We start from the raw sequence: 20,951 nt of genomic DNA, 5'->3' as shown, positions 1-20,951 counted from the left end.
CGTCCACTTCAAAGGGGCATGTGCGCGCTGCGAGACGGACGCCCCTGTGGCCGTTCGCTCTCCACGCGCCAACTGTGCGACTGTGGCTTGATGAAAGCGGTTCATAAACATGCACACAGATGAGTTGCTTATGTTCCTATCACACCACAAGAGAATGAGAGCTGAGAGAGGTTGGGAACCTCGTGGATGGCCTGTCGCGTTGTCCCTTGACGCGCATCGCAAAAAGATCCAATGTGGCACAATCCTGTTCCCCAGCTGAAAGAAGAAAAAATGGGTTCAGTTTTCAGAATAGCGGTGCAAAAAATATAAATTTCACAAGATTAAATCCACACTGACAGCGTCATATGCTCAAAGCGGCACAGTGAAGGAGTAAATCCACAGCACAGTGTCCTTCACCGCTGCATAGACTTAAATTTAAGCGCAACGAGAGGCACGCCTTCCTGTGCGTCGGAGGCGCATGATTGGGGCAATTTTTACAACTCTGCCAGGATCCATTTAGACCAAACCTGGACTCACGGCCGTGGGCGGAGGCTTATTTTGACGCCAATAGCTCCCAATAGTTGCTCACACAGGTCTGGGTTTTTTTTTCTTTGTGCTATGTGCTTTCTTCCAGATGCACGTATTTGATTTTAAACCCTTTAACCACAATGCTCCTAATTATTGTACTGAATCTTACCCAAAGCCAGGGGCGTCAAACTCATTTTAGTTCACGGGCCACTTGATCTCTGGGCAGAGGCGATTCTAGAGACTGTAGGGGCCCTAAGCAAAAATTCCCAGGGGGCCCTTCCAACCAGTGTTCATCACCATTATGTTATAAATAATCTGACACCAACGAAGAGTTCAAAATATTATTTTTTTTCGAAATGAATGAAATAACGTGAAAATATAAATGTAAAGAACAATACAATACTCTAAATAGCTTTTTTTTAAAAAACTATATAAACTTAGTAAAAAAGATATGCATTACACTGTAAATAATCCTCTTCATTTTCCAACTTGCAGAACGATAACTTCACACAGGTTAAAGTGAGGTGGGGCCCCTTTAGGGAGGTTTCCTACTGAGACGTCATTGCAAATCGCCCATTGTTAATTAAGGGGGACTGGGATGAGGCTGGTCACTGCACATTTTGGTAAAAACGGCCCTCAGGCTCCGAGTGTTGGGGGGCCCCCTATCAGCTTGGGGCCCCAAGCAGTTGCCTGCCTTGCCTGTTCACAAGCTGCGCCTCTGTCTCTGGGCCAGTGAAATAAAAGCATAAAAACCTGTAGAATCCCAAATGTTTCTCTTTGCTTTCCATTTAATGAAGTAACATAATATGTTGTATGTATTATGAGCAACCTGATGTTTCACCATTTACACATGTGCATTACAACTTACAGATCATAATGGATCTGATCTACAACGGGACAAAACATTTAGTCACAGGGTTCTGGAACTGAAAAATGTAGTTTAGATTATAATCAGAATGAGAAATTTTCAATTTTGGACCCTCTGGTGGTCAGGTTCTGGCCCACTGGCCTTTGTGTGACACCCCTGTCCTAAGGCAAACTTAACAAACATTCAGAGGTCTTTATTTGCTCAGAAGTGAAGAAAAGCTATACTGAATGAAATGTGAAACGATGATGACAGAATGTAATGGCTTTATAATCTAGCCGAGTCTATAAGTTTGCATCCTATGTCTCTAAAGCCTGGGGAGAAGGTCAGGAGAGGTGGGTTTAATATTATTTATGTACAACACAATATTAATTTTTTTTTAAAAAGAATCAATCAAAACATTGTACTAAAGTATTAGTCTACACACTCATAAAATCTAAACTACCTCTCCATTTCATATCAATAAGCCAAGGGAGTGATGTAAAGGACACACCATCATTCTGTAAACAAAAATGTATTATTATGACATAACTCCAGAGCGAAAAGTGAGAACATTATTATTATTATTATTATTATTATACAGAATTGTTGTTGATGAAGCTGTGAGACAGAGCAGTCCTCTCCTCTCTCCTTCAGCAGAAGTATGACCCACATGGGATGAACTGAACTACTTTCTGTTTGTCTCCGAGTTTTTGGAGGAAAAATAGCTCCACTCTTCCTCTGCCTTCAGTCATTCTGTGTGCTTTGAATCCACGTACTGAAACACACTGCTGCTGCTGCTACTGCTGCTTCATCCAGTTTGGGTGTGATTTGTCTAAAGCAGCAGCAGTAATGCCAGACCATAATTGGTGCCTCTGATTTCAAATGCAATCTCACTTCCTGGTTTTGCCAGCCTTTGTATTTGATTCACCCATTTAGAAACACATGTAACACACTTACGATAAGGTTAAAGTGGAGAAGACACAGCTACTGGAAAGGAAAGAAACAGCGGTATCGTCTTACTGCACCAGTCACTGTGTGATAAGATATTTCTGCACTACAACATGTCAAGCCTTGACATCAAAGTTCTCTCTAAAGCTGCCACAAAGTCTTTGGCGGGCGTGGGCGTGTGTTTGAGGAAAAGAAAGCAGAAGAAAGACAAAGAGTCATGCTTTGTGCGCCTGTTATCTCACTAATTATTGCCTCACTCAGATCAAGGGTGCAGAATATGGCAGCGGGAGTGACTGAGTGAAATGAAAGCTGTGCAAATCAGAGCAGAGTTAGAAAGTTCTCCAGTCTATAGAAGTGGCTTTTTCCTGTCGAGCATAAACAGAAACATGATGTCTGTGGTGGAGGGGGGGGTGGGGGGGGTGCAGTGAGCTGTGATCTCTCTGTGTGTTCAACTGCAGGCAACACTGAACAACAAACACACAACAAACACACGCACACAGCTACTCTTCTTAATACACTGCACTGACCTAAATAAAACAGGATCCCTGACCTTTACTGGAACAAATTAACGCCTACATTTGTTTAACACATTCTCCTTTTAATTAAAGGCAACTGTGACATTGCATCCTCTCTCTCACACACACACACATACTTCTTCTTCATTGATTTCTATTCATTTGGACAGCCTACAGACACGGGTGTCAAACATACGGCCCACAGGCCAGCAGAGCACCACCAGAGGGTCCAATACAGCCCATGGGATGAATTTGTGATAATGATTAGAATCTAATCATAATGTGAAATACTATATTTTTCAGTTCCAGACACCTTTGTGTATTTATAGACTCACTGTAATCCGTAAGTACATGCGTAACTGGTAAACTATATTGTCGAAATTGCAACTCTTTTTCTCAAGAAATGTCACGTTGTTCAAAATGAATTCGACAACACTGGCCTAAACAAAGCATGCTCTACACTTAACCACAATTCAAATCCTAGTCCTAAACAGAACCAGTCCCTCATAAAGTAGGTTCTGCCTAATTAGGACCAGATTTAGTTCTCCATTAGGACTACTGGCCCTGACAAGTTCTGCATTTATGTAAAACAACAATCGCACTTTTCTAGTCTTACATCACCACACAAAGCTGCTTTACACCACAGGTTTGCCATTCACCCATACAGTGCATTCATATTCTATCACTCATCGTTCATACCCCATACACATGCTGCTGGCACAGCAGTCAGGGGCATCGTGGAGTTAAGTGTCTTGCCCAGGGACACAACGGCACATAGACTAGTGGAGCCATGAATCAAACCCACAACCTTTGAGTTGAAAGATGATTTCAACTCAAGCACTGAGCTACCGTTGGCCATAAAAGTCCGAAAGAGTTCACAAACACAAGAACACACACATAGTTGTTATTCTTCTTAGGCGTCTGCATCAACTTCCATTCATTTGGACAGTCAGCCTAAACAAAGCCTCATCTCTAACCCTGGTTAGGTCCTCACAAGTAAAATAATAATATAAAATAATACCACATGAACTGAAAAGTGTTTATAGAAAACAGACCAATAATTTATTTAAAAAAAACAATTAAATTGCAGCCTTTCTGAACAATGCTAATTTTGACATTGTGATTTTGGTTTGAAACTTTTCAGCTCTACTGACAAGGTCACTGTTTTTATACCTGCAATTCCTAAAGAGGTAACAAAACCAAGCGCACACTCACACTCACACTCACACAATTCCTCCCACGAGCCCCCCTCCATTCTTGTATCCTCTGTGTGAGCGATACCCCAGGTGCCAGAACACAGCTGCCAAAAATGAACATTAAAACGGGGCTGAAAACACATTGATCTCTCAGTGATTTCGAGACAAGGGCAAGCAGTAATGAGGATGAGAGGGAGCGAACGAGTCCCACGCGGCACAAGACGGATCCCAGCCGTAACAGTGGTCGTCATGGTGCAGCCACAGGGCCAGGGCTGCTGTTCTTTCCACTCTTATAAATTGATACTCCTTGTCCATCTGTGTTTCCACCTCAGACGCTGTGTGTGCGTAAGCAAACACAGCCAAAGACTGGGCTCTGCTTGCAGAGCTGTAACTACGTGTGATTTTTCTTTTTCAACTGAAGACGCACACCTGGTAAAGGCTTTATACTGAGAGGACTAAAGGGCAGAGTATCTTATATTTTAGGTTGACATTCATTTGAAGTATCTCAAAATCTTCAAAGTATAAAATTTAAGGCAAATGAAACCTGTGGATTTTTCACATCACCTAAAAAAACATCAATAGAAACAGATGTTTAATTGGGGGCGTGCTAACCCAGCACACAGAAGCTGGCTCACTATTCAAATACATGAACTAGATGTGAAACATTGACAATCATTTAACCACTTCTGTAGTGTCATCGGTATTAGTTTCATCTGTCTAAAAACAAACATTAACAATATTGTTCATAAATGAATGGGATTTGCTTTGTTTCCACAGACAAACATGCAGTAAATTACCACCATTGTAAACACTAATTTCTCCTTCTTTAATATAGAAATGAAAGAAAAATCAGTTTCCCTCATTGAGTAGCTGATTTGATCTGGAGTCATGACACAACCAGCGCTTTGCTGCCATCTACTGCTGCACCGAGGATAAGACCAAGATCAAGTTCAACACCAGAGAAATCTTGACAAGTCTTAATAATATAGGTATATATTTATTCATACGTACATATTCATTTATAATCGGTTAATTGTAAAAAAAAAAAAAAAAAAAAAAGAGAGAAAAGGAAAAAGATTTACAGTAATTACATGAACTACAGTCATTGTCAATTTTTTTTTCTGCCGTCAATTTACCACAAACACAGTTGTAGATTCATTCACTGCCCTCTCGATGCACAGCAGAGGAGCTCGACCTGCGTGTAAACTGGTGAACACGTGACAGAAAGACACAGAGGTGTTTGATAATGGGAGGGAGAATAAATCTGGCGTCTTGCTTTGTAGAGCCTGTAGTGTTTTGTACCACAAAGAGGCCGACGACCCCCATCTCCTCCCCTTCCTCCTCCTCATTTGAACAAATAAAAGCCTCAGAAGCAGTGTGAGCGTTATGACCTGTAATCCATTCAAACGGCTTGTGTTGAACGCACACGTTGTGAGCTATACATACGATACACAACAGCATCTTTTCAAGCCAAGTGTCTTAACACCAAAGCACAAAGATGGCGTACGCAAGATACCTTCACCATTTTAATTATTTGCCGTCAATCCAACCGTAAGCCCCTATCAAACAAAACAGATCAGGCTGGATTACACTGGATTCATCGCAGTTTGTATTGTCCAGGCCTCTGTAGTGGACTTATGAGAATGAGTAAGTGTCTTTTTGTTGTTCTTTTTTCCGTTGTCTTAAAACCAGATCGGGGACATTTCAAGGTGATCCACATTCCACACCGGTCTACTTTGCTTTTAGTATTTTGGGCTTGGTGCATTATTGAAGGGTGGCTTTGGCAAAGCAAGCCTTGAAAATTAAAAAGAAAGAGGAAAGCACACTTATGGGAGAAGAAAAAAAAAAGTGTTTCTGTGAAAGTGGCACACACGATGCCTGAACAGCCATCTTGAGGAAGCATTCAAGAAAGTGTAACCTACATCACACATACATACACGTCATCACCTCCTCTCCTCAATTCACATAAAAATATCCAACTCACATTTAACATTTATTACAATTGCACTGGTGCCAACGCCCAACCCCCCACCCCCACCCCTCCCGCTCGGACATTTAGTAACAATAAACTCTTGATAAAAACACAAACTCCCTCAGATGAGAACCGAGGACTGGTAGAGGGTTCAAAACTCAACTTGGAGACACTGAACTCATGACTTCAAAACACAAAGCAGGCGGCAATCCAAACCACACCAAAAACAGAAATGCAAAGAAAGAAAAAGATGAAGATCCAGAGGTCTTCAGAAGGAAAAAAGAAAAAACGCAGTAAAAGACGCTAAAAATGAAACGGGAAGAACAGAGACAGAATAAAGCAGGTGCAAGTGCAGGAGGAAAATATTCCATAAGAAAAAGGCTTCAATACTTCATAGGGTGCGGGCTGAAGTCCATTATAGCCCTCTGTTGTGACAAATCATTCCATCATATATCTGTCAGCAGGACAGAATTGTGTGCGCTCAGGATTCAGTCGACTTCCTCTTGCAGTGACTTGTCCGATCTCATCTCGCCGTCGCCTCCGACGGCGACACTACCGATTCCAGACAGACAGTGGGGAGGTCACAGGTGGCAGGACGTCACATGCTGTCACTCTGTAGCCTGCAAGGCCTCATGGGAGTTGAGGAGTTGCAGGCTGCCACACACCGATGCCGGGGGCATGTCATCTCAACGCTGCGCGTGGTTCACTACGTCATCGGTAAACCGTCGCAAATGTGACAAAAACGAAGAGCAACTAAATGAAATCAAACTCGATGAAAATAGACATAATTCTGATTGTTTTCAGTTGGCTTTTTCTTTCCATTGTCATGGTCTGACAGCAAGAGTTCCTGTAGTGATGTCTTTTTTTTCTTTCTCCATTTCATCAAAAGAGCTTTCATCAGCCAGCGTCGGTTCTTTCGTCAAACTCCTGATTGAGAACTTTTTACTCTGCAAAGCTCCAGCACATTCTCACATGTACTGAGCTTTTCCATCGTTTCCTCAGAAAGATCCGTCGACAGCAATCCCTGTCCAATCTCATGTCATCGCTGTCTGTTTTGTAGCTGGCTTCGACTCTCAGCTTTAGTCCTTGTATATGTACAATTTTTTAAAAAACTAGAGGTGTTACATGCAACATTTGGCATCTTCTCGAGTCCCCACTTACGTGTCCCCAGTTTGTCTATTTCTTTTTTTTCCCCTCAGTACATTGAAGCGTCTGATTGTAACAGAGAGAGAGGTGAGGGTGCAGGTGTAGCAAGCTCAGTGGATGCATTCAAATGAAGACTTGTACTTGTGTGTTGTCGGTAAAATACCAGTCTTAAATTTCGAGATTAATGTCTTCTTTTTTTTTAAAAGTGTCTCATCATTGCTTTACTGTAAGTGCAAATAGCTGCAAATATTCTTTTTTTATTTTTTTTTTTTTATTTTTAAATCACAAGACAGGCTTTCGGCTGCTTTATTGGTGGTGGTGGAGGGAGGGGGGCTGCGACTTCTTGAAATTAACAGTCTTACATAGATCTTACTCGAGTGCAGTTCCCATCCAGAGGTAGCAGTTAAGTGACCTTCAACACAGGGGAAGTGTGCGTGAGAGGTTTTTTTTTCTTTTTTTTAAATCATCTGTCACTGTGATTTCTCTCAAAGTGCTATAGAAGTGAAGAGTCTGGCTGCTTGTAAATATTGAACAATCTCTTTTTCGATTTAAAGATCATGTAACAATTCTGTTGAAGTTGACTTGATGGTGGTGATATACATATTAGATTTTTACATAATCATGGTAATACTGGTTTGTCCATTGAACACAGCCCAGGAATGTTCCAACATTCGTCTAAGAGTTAATCTGTGTGTAAAGGTGTGTTTGTACGTGTATCGGCTGTTGTGTGCGTGTGTGTGCGTGTGTTTGGGAGAGTCAGAAATGTTTTGGGAAAAGTTACCCAAGACCCTGTGGCGTTGTTTGGCTCTCTCCCTCTCTCTGCAGCTCCAAAAGGGGGACACACCAGCATGTAGTCTATGACTTGGGGTCGGCAGTTGGGAGGACAGTAGGTTCAAGGGTGACGGGCTGTGGGGAGCTTGTAGGGGGACGAGGACAGGGGTTGTTGTCTTTGCATCATAGCAGGACACAGCAGCGGCAAAACCTCTGGCGGCTGCCCCCGACGGAGGGAGGCGGAGTGACGGGAGCAAAGTATGCATGCACTTTAATGTTGGGAAGATGGGTCTGTGGTGAAAAAGAGAAGAAAAACAGATGGAAATGCATTAGTGGTTCACACAAATGATGGGAAACCTGCATTAGGCAGTTGAATACACCAGTGGCTACAATTGGCTATGACATTTAAATGACTGAATGTCGTTAACTTTGACACACAACTGCATGAAGTGCGAGTTAAGTTTCCGACATGTATGATTTATATGGCAATATAAGCCACTGATGAGATCAAATGATGAGGAGTTGCTGCTCAAGTAGAATTTGTTTTGATTTTCTGCTGTGTGGGAGGAGTCGTGACTCAAACAGAGGAGTTTGATTTAGGCAAAAAAAAAAAGAGAGATAGAATATACGACAGCTCAGCAAGAGAGACGAGATGATTCGCCTTACATCTCGATACATTGTGATGACAGTAATTGGATAAATACATAGGAGGAATCTTAAATCAAATATGATGCAATATATAACCACAATATGTAATTGGTCTTTCTAAAGTCGAGTGCCGTCATTGTTAACCAAGAGCTGGACTGTACCAGCCTATGCTCCTACACCGGTGTTTTTATTACACTGTGGTGTTTTGTGATGAGTGGCAGCACTGATGTTGCTGAAATGACCCGTCATCTTAAATGTGACGCCAGTTTTAAATAAAATCACAGCGAGTCCTTGGAGACCTGGAGGACTAGTTCAACATGATGGAAAACGCCCATTTGCTGTTTGGACATAGAAGAAAGGATCAATACCACTCTCAAGTCTCATCGATGAAGCCAAAATGGACTGGAATAGGTTAATCAAACCCAGTCGACAGGGAAACAAAATCCACCTACAACCAACAACTGTTCAAGAAACATTCCCACACACAATTTCCTGTGAAAGCAAAATGTAATGTTTTTACTTCATGTCTAAATATCCACCTTTTCAGTGGTGGGTTTGTATTTTCCAACAGAATGCCAGTAAAGTTTAACAGATGAGACGCAGACAAAAAAAACCCTCCTGTACCTTAGAATAAAATGTCTCAAAGATTGTGCATGTAAAGTTAAATACTTCCAGTACATCCATCCATAATCTATGATTAGCGAGAAACGATTTCGATAATGTAATTCTCTTTGCCAAGACGCTGTAAATTGAACTCAGAAAAATGGTTTTTCGATTATGACTCTGTATGAATCACAGCCGTTAGCCCACACAACTCACCCTTAGTCTCTTGATGCCAGCGCGGGTGATCTGCTGGCAGTCATAGAGCTCAATGCGATCCAGACTGTGGCAGGTCTTCAGGTGCTCCAGTGATGCGTCTGTGATCAGGGGGCAGTTGTCCAGCTCGATCACCTCCAGTCGATCGTGAGCACAAGGTCCACTCCCGAGATGTCTGATACCATCATCGGTGATCAGCTCACAGTGTGATAGACTCTATGGTAACACATAATGATACCAGATCAGGCGCTCTATTACTCAGCAAGCTTTCATTTAAAAGGCTAAAAAGGGGTTAAAAAATGTGTGTAAGTGACAGGCACACACTCACTAGGACTTGCAAACGAGGGCAGTGGATCGACAGCTGGATGAGCGTCCCATCTGTGATCTGGCGTAAAGTTGAAAAGCAACACGTGTCATAACTGCGGACTACATGCAACAACAATGGAAACACGGGTTTATTTATGTGGTTCTGTTTGTTCGCTCACCTGCACACATTCTTCCAAATCCATTTTCTCAAGTTCATGACAATTCTGCAGCAGAGACAAAAAAAAGGAAAAAAGGAATCATACTGGACTTTAAATATTTCAGTGCGTGTGTGTGTGTGTGTGTGTGTGTGTGTGTGTGTGTGTGTGTGTGTGTGTGTGACATGCACCAAACCAGAAACCATACTCACCCTTGCTAATGTAGTGAAACCCACATCTGTTAGCTGAGAGCAGCGGGCTACTTCTAATATTCTGAAAGGAGAAAAGCAGAAGAATAGAGTTGCAAAGTGGCTGCGTCACTTAAAGTAAGTCACTCTCTGAGCAGAGTCTAGACTGTGCTTTAATTTAATTAAATCGAGACTTGCAGACTCTACTGCAGAGAGGTCAATTCATTTCTTTGATTCATTTATGATTTCCACTACTGGCTGTAGATTAACGGCAAGAATCTTAAAACGAAAAAAAAGGTTTGCACTTTCTTGCTTTTTAGCCTAACATTTACACTTTAAGAAAAAAAAACATGAAGCCAAATCTATTTGAGCATTATTCTAAATAAAAAAAAAATACTTCCTGTTCATGATGGTTACTTGCTTTTCAAAACAAAGTAGCTTAGTTGATGTTTTGTTGAGTTTAGGGATATTAAACCCTATTTCTCCAAGTTGTGAACATGTCTGTGACATGCTTTGGTCAAAATACCATAAGGATGAAGCACCACAGCAGTTCAATCACCCTGCCAAAACAGCCCCGTTCAGAACGCTCGGTTTAGTAGTATCTCTTTAGGTCCACCTTAAAAAAAAAGTAAAATGAAACTTAAGGAATAGGAAATGACATCAGCCACAGAGGCTACTGGGAGCTAACAGCAGTTAGCTGTTTTTTGGAAAAGTGATCATTTCCAGGCTCTAGCAAGCACATTGCTGTCATATATAACATGTATCCACTGGACAGATAAATCCTCTGATGCTGGAAGTTTGTGTAGAACTCTGTGCTGCACTGTGAAGCCAAGAATAGAATTTTTCACAGACTTTGCGGACTTCTGGTTTTCGGATACCGTTGCCCTCGCTAGCACTCTTGCGTGTTTCTACGGACAAAGCGGAGCTCCGCGAGACAATTCCAGGAATTTAGCGCATTGTGACGTCCCAATGAGCACGGAAGTCAACATTCCGTGTTTTATCACAAAAACATGAGTGAATCATCTTTTTTCACACTTTGCTGACTGATAGGACCTCCAGAGTCCCAAATATAAGGATATCAATGATTAAAAAGTTGATTTTGCATAATAAATCAGAACGTTTACCTGAGGCGGGGGCAGTTCTGTCCTAGGGCGTGAAGGATGGCATCTGTGATGTTGGCACAACCGGACACACACAGAGACTGCAGGCGGTGACAACCTCTGCAAATTGTGATCAGGCCCTCGTCTGTGATCTGCTGCTCACAGGAAGACAACACAGGCATATTTATGTAGGCAGCTGACCATCTTATATTGGATATGCACCAAAAGCTATCAAAACATGCATTTACATATAGTCACCAAACAACTAAATGCTGCTGGGGAACATAATTTCTCTCCCCTGCATTTTTATGTCTGTACGATTTGCTCAGAAAGAATCAAACAGAGGAAAAGGGAGTTAAAAATGGATTGGGCAAGACTAGAAAATATATGTCTGTGTAGATTCTTGTTCATCCAGGCCATAGTTCTCGAAAAAGTAATTGAATCAGTTGTCGTGTGAGATGAGAAAGAGGTTGTTCCAGTGGCTTTAAAGAAGAATGTTAAAGCTCCAGTGTGCAACTTCTCTCACAACAAAACACTGCTAGCGTCTCTACTACACTCTCCAAGTGAGCCTGCAGGACTTTCTGAAAGGACAACTCTAGGTCCAAATTCCAAATATTCTCTTTCAACATTGACTTTACTTGTGTAGCTGTTACACTTCACTCTATCACTTGTGAAAATCCGTCACCACAGACACACAAAAAAACTGCTACGTTAAGGAACACAAAGAGAGTTGTGTGGAGCTTATAGGCTTAATCAATACTGTGTGAACTCATTTGACAGTGGTTTGAATGAAAGAGACACTAATTACTATGTAAAAATCACACACTACAGCTTTAACCCTTTAACACTGAGCGTATCGCAGACGACAAGTTTGCATGACCGTAGTTACGCAATAGTTTGTGCTATTGGAAAAATGCACACCGTTTTCTGAAAGCTGCACGTCAAAGCCAACGTGTGGTTATTAGGCTTGTTTTTGGACATTGAGACAAAACTTAAACAAACATCACTTTAAATATGTTCTACACTGCTCAAATTTAACATGGAAAATCTGGTGTTAGTGTACAAGTAGTGTCTTTTTAAATATTCTTTTTAATTTTTCATCATTTTAAATTGTTAATACACTATTTTGACATGCAGTAAATTGTAAATAACTTCCAGATATTGAAAGTTATTGGAAAAAAAATGGGCAAAAGTGCTTACTCACAGGACATTTTCTGGTTTAACTTTTATGGTTAAAATAAGCCAAAAAAAAAGTCCAGACAGACATTTTGAGGCTTAGGTGTTAAAGGGTTAAGGATAGACTTTTGTCAGCAAACGTATATGGACTGGTTGAGCAGGTTTCACAGAGCGTTTGGCTATTTGAGTCCACAATGTGTATTTGGTGACCATAACTTGCTTCATGGAAAATAAATACCAAGCTGTGTTCTGTAAAAAACATTTTTAACAAAGCATTGAAAACTGACAGTTAATTTTGTCTTCCAGTCCCAACAACTGTACTTACCGAACACGTCTGCAAGTTGAGTGTGACCAGCTCTGGACAATGGGCCCCAATATGTTTCAAAGCCTCATCTTCTAGCTGTGAAAGAAATCAGACGAAAGACTGCAGTCACGTGAACTCAAACTACACAGAATACTCACTATTGTATTCCTCTAGCGAGGAAATTAGCGATTTGTGGCATATTCAAAAGTTTCACATAGCAACAGTGACTGTGAATAAAACAGGAGAGAACTAAAGCTTTTACATTTGTTGTAAACTGTGAGTGTTACACCTTTGTATGCTGCAAGACAGGAAGTCATCCATTTCATGTTGGGTCATGTATTTTATGTTTGTGGTGAGAGTTTGTGCAGTGCAACTATTCTTTTTAGAAAGAACATTTCTAAAAAAGACATCAATGATTAGAGCTTGTGTTATCCACCACAACCAAAAAGCTGCCTTACTATTTATCAAATTAATAATAAACACCTTTGCATCATCAGCTCTGGTTTTACATTTGCAGCCGTACCTGTGTGCAACCTTTTAGAAAAAGGCCCTTGAGTCCAGGACAGCAGCGCACAAGGGCCTGGATGCCATCCTTGGTGATCTGATCACACCAAGAGATGTTGAGCTGCTCAAGCAGGGGACAACCCTCACTGAAAGGTGGGGAAAAACAGGTAAATATTTAAAGGACAATAGCAGACTTCTACCAAGGTTAAAACACTTACACCTATGTTTTACATATCAGGGCCTGACATTGTAATTCACTGGAACCAGAAGACTTTCTGGATCTGTATAGAACTTCCTCTGCTTACAGCGGACAAAATTAATCCTGATGTTGCTGAGATACACATCTGAATGTTGAATTTAAATTGCTGCCAAATCTGTAATCTGGATTGGAAATGAATGTGGGGTTAGAGTGTCTGGTCCTGCATAGACATACCAAATTTTGTTCAAATCCTATTAGTTTTGACAGAGATTTTTGCCTATTATAAGAGGTATTTTCTTGAAAATGTGATAATTATGCAACTTCAAGCCCCGATTGGAACAAGGGCCTTTCTGCAAGGAGTTTGCATGTTCTCCCTGTGTGTGGGGGTTTTTTTCGCCGGGTTCTCCAGCTTCCTCCCACAGTCCAAACACATGCAGATTTGGGGATTAGATGAATCGGTCACTCTAAATTGACCGTAGGTGTGAGTGTGTGAGTGAATGGTTGTTTTGCCTGCGATGGACTATCGAGCTGTCCAGGGTGTACCCCGCCTATCGCCCTACGTCAGCTGAGATAGGCACAGCACACCCGCGACCCTCCTGTGGAGGACAAAGCGGTAGATAATGGATGGCTGGATATGATAGTTATTGTGTGACCATCAGTCAAACATACTTGGGTGATCACCTACCCATTACAAAAAATTCAGATTGTTACGTCAAAAACTGTCCGACAGGAAGTTGCTAACAGAAAGACAAACCGACAAATAAACCCAGCTCATGTAAGAAAGGGTTGAAACCTCAAACTCTGTCTCTCTCTACACCTACATCCCCTTTCGTTATGTGGCATTATCGGTGTACAGCAACTTCCCTTAATAAATTGCAACGTCAAGGGAAGCAGTCAGTCTGAACTACCACTGAACTATAGTAGAACATATGTCACAGTGTTGAACCCACACACCTGAGAGCTTTGAGTGAAAGGTTGGTGATTGAGGTACAGGAGGCAAGATCCAGGTGCTTCAGCTTTGGACAGAACTTACTGAGACTATTACACGTGCTGCAGAGGATAAAAGACAGTGTTTTAAAAAAGGAGAAACTGCATCACGATTCATCAGCGGCTGTATTAAGTGAACTTGGTACACACACACCTGTCAGTGATCTTGGTGCAGCCGTTCAGGCTGAGCAACTCAATATTTCTGCAGTTCTGTGAAAATGTCCTAAAGTAAAAAAACAAACAAAAAAAACAAATAAACATAAATTTGATGACTGTCAGAAAGAATGTTAAAATAAGACAATTGCCAAACTCACCTCAAGGCACTGTCACCCACACCCAGACATCCTCGCAGGCTCAGCTTCCGAAGAAACCCGCCACATCTCTTGGAGATGTTCTCCACCACCCTGCCCTGCAACAAAAACAATCAACTCAGCCTGTTGTGTGCGTTGCTACACCTCAATTTACAGAGATTCGATTAAGCATGGAGCATAAAGTTAAATAGAGACTTTAGAGTAAAGAGTGAGATGGATGGATGGTAGGATCAGGCATGCTCACCTCAATGTCCCTCTGAAAGTCAAAGAGGTCAATCCGTTGCCAGTTGCTGCCGTCCAAAGCCAAAACATTCCATGACTGAAAGCGAGAGGGAAATAAGAGACAATTAGCGTCATGTTTTTTTTGCTTCCTCAAACTTACTGCATTAACAAACGGAAGACGCACACTACAAAAGCAAACACAAATATACACACTCATGAACACATGCATACACACTTTGTGAACACAGACTCACCCGTGAGACCTGGGCACAGCGACAGAGTGTCACCACATCCAGAAAGGAGAAGATTCTGGAAGACAGACAGGGATGGTTTAGAGACCCTGATCCCCGCTGCCAGAAACTTTCTCCTTACACCAGACTCTGTCGTCCAACTCAACAACCCTGCTTGTCTGCTTCCACTCACACAGCACGGGGTTGTGGGTAAATCAGTTAAAAGTGCCAGCAGGATAGATGTGTTTACCCGGTTAGACTAAACAACATGGGGAAATACACAATAAAGATTTTTCTGACAGATAATGTAGTTGTGATTTGATTTGCGATGTCGTGTTTTTTTTTTTCATGGTTTAGAGATGGGGCATTACAACATATACTTTAGTGTGCAATGCAAGACTGAGGACTTGCACCGTTTACAATTGTATACAATTAACATTTCAACACTAGTTTTCAGGATAAACCTATTTATTCAAAGAGGGCTCCAGTCAAAGAAGACACACAAACTGCTTCTAATGAACAGAGCTAGGGACTTAATACAGGAACCTACAATGCAGCAAAAACTGTGATAGGTTTAAAGCAAGCATGCCGTGGGTCGCTGTGTATCTTGCCATCCTCACAAATCAGGGCAGAGAGTCAGCAGCTGCAGCACAGGCAGCTTGGCTGGTCAGGCTGAGGCTTGAGTTATGGACTTCTTATTCTGTTTGCTCAGGTTCTCTTAAGCATGTTTTTGTCTGGAAGCAATCAGCATCATATTATTATACAGATTTAGGACTGGGGGAGTAGTGGAGGGTGGGTAAAGAAGTTAGTTAGTTGCAATTTGTCATTTGTCTGAAAAGGTTAGTTTGCATGCAGTTTGTGTGTACATGTGAGAGACCGATAAGGAGGATAGTAATGTAAATCCAGTTGTGCCTTTTTAGTGTATGATCTGATGAGTTGGAGCAAAGTCAGGGAGGTGAGTGTGATGCACACAGTGTGCCACTTCTTTTTTTTTTTCACACAAAAAAACAGCTGCATTTCAAAATGTCACTCACCGTAGCAACAGCTCCTTGGGCAGCTTCTTATTGATTACCGCCTCGTCACTGTTTGTGAACATCTGAAACGAAGCCGAGAGTAATGTTAGCTCCATATCAGCATGGCTGAGCGCCCGTCCATCCACTCGCCTCACTCAAGGACGGCCCCGACACGTAAGCAAGGATAAATGATAGTAATCTCATTAGCCGAGATAGACTCAATGTCTTGAAGCCTTGAAAACCCCTGATGGTGACAAACGATAAAGCAGCACAAGAGACGCGATGCTGTGTTCCAAAGAAAAATGGCAGTATAGAAGTGATATATCGCCTACAGAGCTGTGATGGCCTCTGCTTTCTGCATTCACATTCTGTCCTCACTCAGTGTTGTTCACGCTGACAAGTTTTCCTCGTGTCTAAATCGGCATGTAACTTCACATCAGTTACACTTTTATCTTTTCTGACTCTCAGACGAATCGCTCCAGTTCTTACAAGCAACTAATGGATTTCCTCACAAATAATCACATCTGTGTGCACACAAATGATTGCCTTTCACCCGCAGCAAAGGCCACTAAACAGAAGACAGAACAAATAAGTATTTATTGCTCCGAACATGCACACACATTTACTAAGGACTCTGCAGGGTTCCCATAATTTGTGCTAAATCGTACTCTGCTAGACTGTTAAATTTACAAGACGCTGCAGTTGAGACAATGATGTTTGTTGGGGAGCATTCGCTGAGAATGAACCAACATCTGGCACAATACCCCCCCCCCCCCCAACAGATATAGAAAAGATAAATCTAAACCAAGGACAGGGTAATTGAGGGGTGGGGACTTTGGTGTGTAAATAAAAAAAAGTGCAGGAAGGCACGTTATTTACAGTAGACAAACATCTGTGACAAAATCAACAAGGATTTTTTTTACATCCTTTTTGTGTGCGCTTGCTTACAGAGCCAAGAATAAATTAAAGGTTTAATTGTTGTATTTAGACAAAAGAGAAATATTGAATACTATCTGTTATTTTGAATTATGATGTCTCTCCTAAAACCCTTTTTTCACAACTGCTGCTAGATTGCGAGGGACTTGTCTTGCACAGTGGGGCAATCCTATTCATCAGCTTCACAGAAAACAAAGTGACAGGCTGAATCTTTAAAAATCCAGTCAACTTCTGGGTCAAAGCCTCTCCGATAAACATACAAACACCACATAAATGCACGCAGCTGTCGATACAGGCATCACAGATAACGACAAAAAATCTGAACGAGTGAATAGAGAATGATATTTTCCCATTTGGAGTTAGGGTTAATTGACTCCGACAGCTCCCTCCACCACCAACCTACTGTATTGTGGCCAAATTATGCAGGGCAATTTTCAAAGAAGCAGATGGTCGTCAAGCATAAACTGTCCTCCTTTTGTGATAGAACGCAAAAGAAATCTGATGCTGCATCAATACAAGCATTGTGTTTTCTTTAGTGGTCAGCTACAGCTGGAGGTAAAAAGCTGGATGAGCTGAAATCTCCAGCTACTGATAACTGTACAGCAAAACAAAGTGCGATAATGTTTTTTTTTTTTACTAAAACATGCATGTCATTTCCTGAAAATGTCCCAACCCTGTCCCGAGATGACTGATTAGTTTGAAACTTGTGGTGTGCAACCCTAAGTTGGAACTGAATAAGGTCCTAATGTGGGCTAAGATGTGCAGTTTATCTTCCACCAAATCTGCAAAGAAAGAAACAATAGTTCATGAAATCCCCTGGAGAAAAGCTGCCCGCAATAACCAGATTGTTTTGTTGCTTACTCTTTAAAAAGACTCTTCATCAACTCCCACATCAACACACACATGTATCCAAAATGTAGAGGTCATGTGAATCATAACATGGTTGTTACTCATTACTATCTATAGTTTGTTTAAGCAGAAGATAAAAATAATTGGCCTTAATATTGCCTTCTCCCTGACTGCTACAGTGTTTTGTTAGGAGCTGGTGTACAATAGTTCAGTATCCACTGCAGAACAGTGAAGCCGGACAGGACATGAAAGGAAACATGTAGCCAAGACTTTCAAAGTAAAACGCTTCACCGGTAGAACAGCAAATAAACAGTTCAATGGTCAAAAAATAATCCCCATTAACCTGATTTCAGCACAGGCTTTTTACACAATAATAGTACAGTAATAGTATTAATGTGTGCTATATGTATGAGTCATAGGATTCAAAGAGTTTATTGTCATATGTACAGTAAGAAAACATGTTTCTCTGTGCAAGGAAAATCTTACTTTGCCGTACTAGCTAAACTAATAAAAATAACTCACAATAAGGGCATTTTAACTAGAAATGCAATAAGAAGGAAATGGACATTTTTAATGAATTATAAGTTTCTTTTAAGGCTTCCACAGCACTGTAAGATGCATATTTATTTATTTTTTGTCCAATATTTGGGACAAACATACATTTATCATACAACACTGCATCTTAAATTTGCATTTTGTGTAATAAAGTGAAAGATGGATTTGATTAATATATATATATATATATATATATATATATATCCTGTTTGTTTTATGTATTTATGCGATTTTTTTAAATGTGCTATAGAAATACATCTGGATTGAATTGGATAAACTCTGTCAACTAATTATGGATAGGGAAAAATCGGAGCATTCATCAAGTGTCTGGAAGCACAAATAATAAATAATAAATGATTATAGATGAGCAAAAATGACCTCGATTAATCGTCCAACAACATGAAGAACGATACTGAGCACTTTTACTTTGAAGTCAAAGGCGGTGGTGCTCTGTTGTCCCAGGTTCCGTGAACTTCTCACAGCAGCTTCACCGCAGCTGTCGGGCCAGAAGGTAACGGCCTGAATCTTCTGTCGTCAGCTGTCGCACCGTTAAAAATAAATAAAACCACACACAAATCCCACACTGGCTGAGGGGGGATTAAACCCCAGGCGACACGGGGCCAATGTCACCGGCGTGGTGCATAACGTTTCTGTACGATTATTGCTTTGTTCTTATCCCAACAATATTCCGCTGCGCTTGCGTGGCTGCGACACGAAAGTTTATGGTAAATGCTTCAGAACAACAACAACCAGCACCACACTGCAGCCTGTGTGTGTTTCAGTGTGTGTGAACAGGTGGTCCTTGTGCCAGTAGCGTAGTCGATGTTGTGTCTTGTTACTACTACATATGTGGCAGATGACTGAGGCCTGTTTGTTGATATAGTTGTGCTAATACAGCGTGCGTGTAGCAGCAGTCACAACGCCGAGGCCCCCACATCCGCAACGGCCACGCACAACACTCCGGCTCAAGCCAACACAGTAAACAAGTGGTCTAAGAATCACTCCAGTTTAGATATAAACACGTTTGGGAAAACCAGTTTCGCGAGCAAAGCCAGTGGCGTTACTGTTGGAACGTGTATCAGTGAGATGCAGAGCTGCCCTCGGCGTGCTCCAGTGTAGCCTCCGTGTCTTTGTTTTGACGGCGCAGAGGGGAACGGGGACATTTTAGGAGACATTTTCTTTTGTTGAAACGAATGGACCAATGTATTAAACTGCACTAGCGGCTAAGTGACGGGATGCAGCGGGTGGTCTCCTCAGAGACGTGACATGCCAGGCCTCGGCTATGAGCTGCTGTGTCGAACAAAACAACAAGCGTTTGACCTAAACCCAGACACTACTGACTGCGGAAGGTGCATCACCATAAACGCAATTTTAACAACTAATACAGCGAGACACACCACGTACGAACTCGTGCAACTGTTAGTAACAACAACTCCACTGTGCGTCAATGACTGTCAGTTGATATCATGAGGAAACTTACCTCAAACCGGCTCCGGGAGACACCATTTACCTCCTTCCCCATGTCGGACGCTCGCTGGCGCTCACCGACTCAATGAACTCGAAGTACGCGCAGTAAAATGCGGATACGGACCCTTTTCCTGCTGACTCCCCTCCACGACTATCATGCTACCGTTCTCCCGGTAGCTCGCGGGGATGCTGTGCCGCTGCGTTTTCCACCCAAACGACAAGAGCTCCAGACAGTTCCTGATAAAATATGGGGCTATGGGCTACAGGCACCAGCCAACCAATGAGCCAGTTCTCCTGTGCTCGGTTTGTCCTCACCTCCTCCGCCCCCTGTATAGCTTTCCATCAATCCACACAAAAGCCTGACAGGGAAAAAGGCACCTGGCTGTACTGAAAATTGGCTAAAATCGCGTAGAAACAATACGTATAATGTATATTCGGGGGTTTAATTAAAGGCACCAATGAGGACACGGTATTTTAAGCTTACAGCGCAAGCGCCAAGGGAACGAAACTAAACGTGTGGTGTTGACATTTCCACAAGTGGCGTAGCTTTTACATGTAGTAATGTAATTCAAAGTTATCGGATAGGACAGTAAATTATTCTAACGAATACGCGATAATTAGTTATTATCGCTGCCATGGGTTATTTTCATGAAAGCTGTATCCTTTAAGCGTTCTTATGCTTTGTCATGGCAAACCTAGATTATAGAAACGTCCACAGAAGCACAGAGGATGGTGTTTTGTTGCACATTGACCGTTTTAACTGTTTATTAACTCACTCAACCCTGTTGTTATTGCTGCAGGACTCAGGAGACACTACTTCCTTGTTTCAGGTTGGCCACGCCTTAGGCAGACAGCATAGCCAATCAGCATCCAGGGTTGCACACGTCATGGGGAACACGCGCATGACAACAGTTGGGTCAGTTTTTATTTGATAAATCTAACCAAATTTTTCACATTCATTGTTGTACATTCTGATAAAGCCATGCTTCACTGCTTTTAATAACAAATTCAAGCAATACACTCTATCAATAAAATACTCTTAAGCTCTTTAAACTGTTGCAACTGTACTGCTTTCATGTATTT

The 20,951-nt window shown here is 41.7% G+C and overlaps 1 protein-coding gene across 1 annotated transcript; it reads right to left on the bottom strand.

Moving 5' to 3' along the window:
- Positions 1 to 6,123: 6,123 nt before the first annotated feature.
- On the bottom strand, positions 6,124 to 20,012 carry fbxl20 (F-box and leucine-rich repeat protein 20). The gene is made up of 15 exons (XM_083896182.1): positions 19,882 to 20,012; positions 16,083 to 16,144; positions 15,073 to 15,127; positions 14,841 to 14,915; positions 14,600 to 14,694; positions 14,440 to 14,508; positions 14,253 to 14,348; positions 13,119 to 13,245; positions 12,617 to 12,691; positions 11,140 to 11,270; positions 10,040 to 10,100; positions 9,852 to 9,896; positions 9,695 to 9,751; positions 9,370 to 9,582; positions 6,124 to 8,193 (listed from the first exon to the last, which is right to left on the bottom strand). Exons 1-15 carry the CDS (start codon positions 19,921 to 19,923, stop codon positions 8,086 to 8,088), a joined length of 1,311 nt encoding a protein of 436 aa, XP_083752308.1. The 5' UTR covers positions 19,924 to 20,012; the 3' UTR covers positions 6,124 to 8,085.
- Between the last annotated feature and the right edge of the window lie 939 nt (positions 20,013 to 20,951).

This window comes from Microchirus variegatus (assembly GCF_963457635.1).
Source record: "Microchirus variegatus genome assembly, chromosome: 10".
NCBI lineage: Eukaryota > Metazoa > Chordata > Actinopteri > Pleuronectiformes > Soleidae > Microchirus > Microchirus variegatus.
Note: the sequence above shows the minus strand (reverse complement) of the source record. Positions and strands in the feature narration are given on the sequence as shown.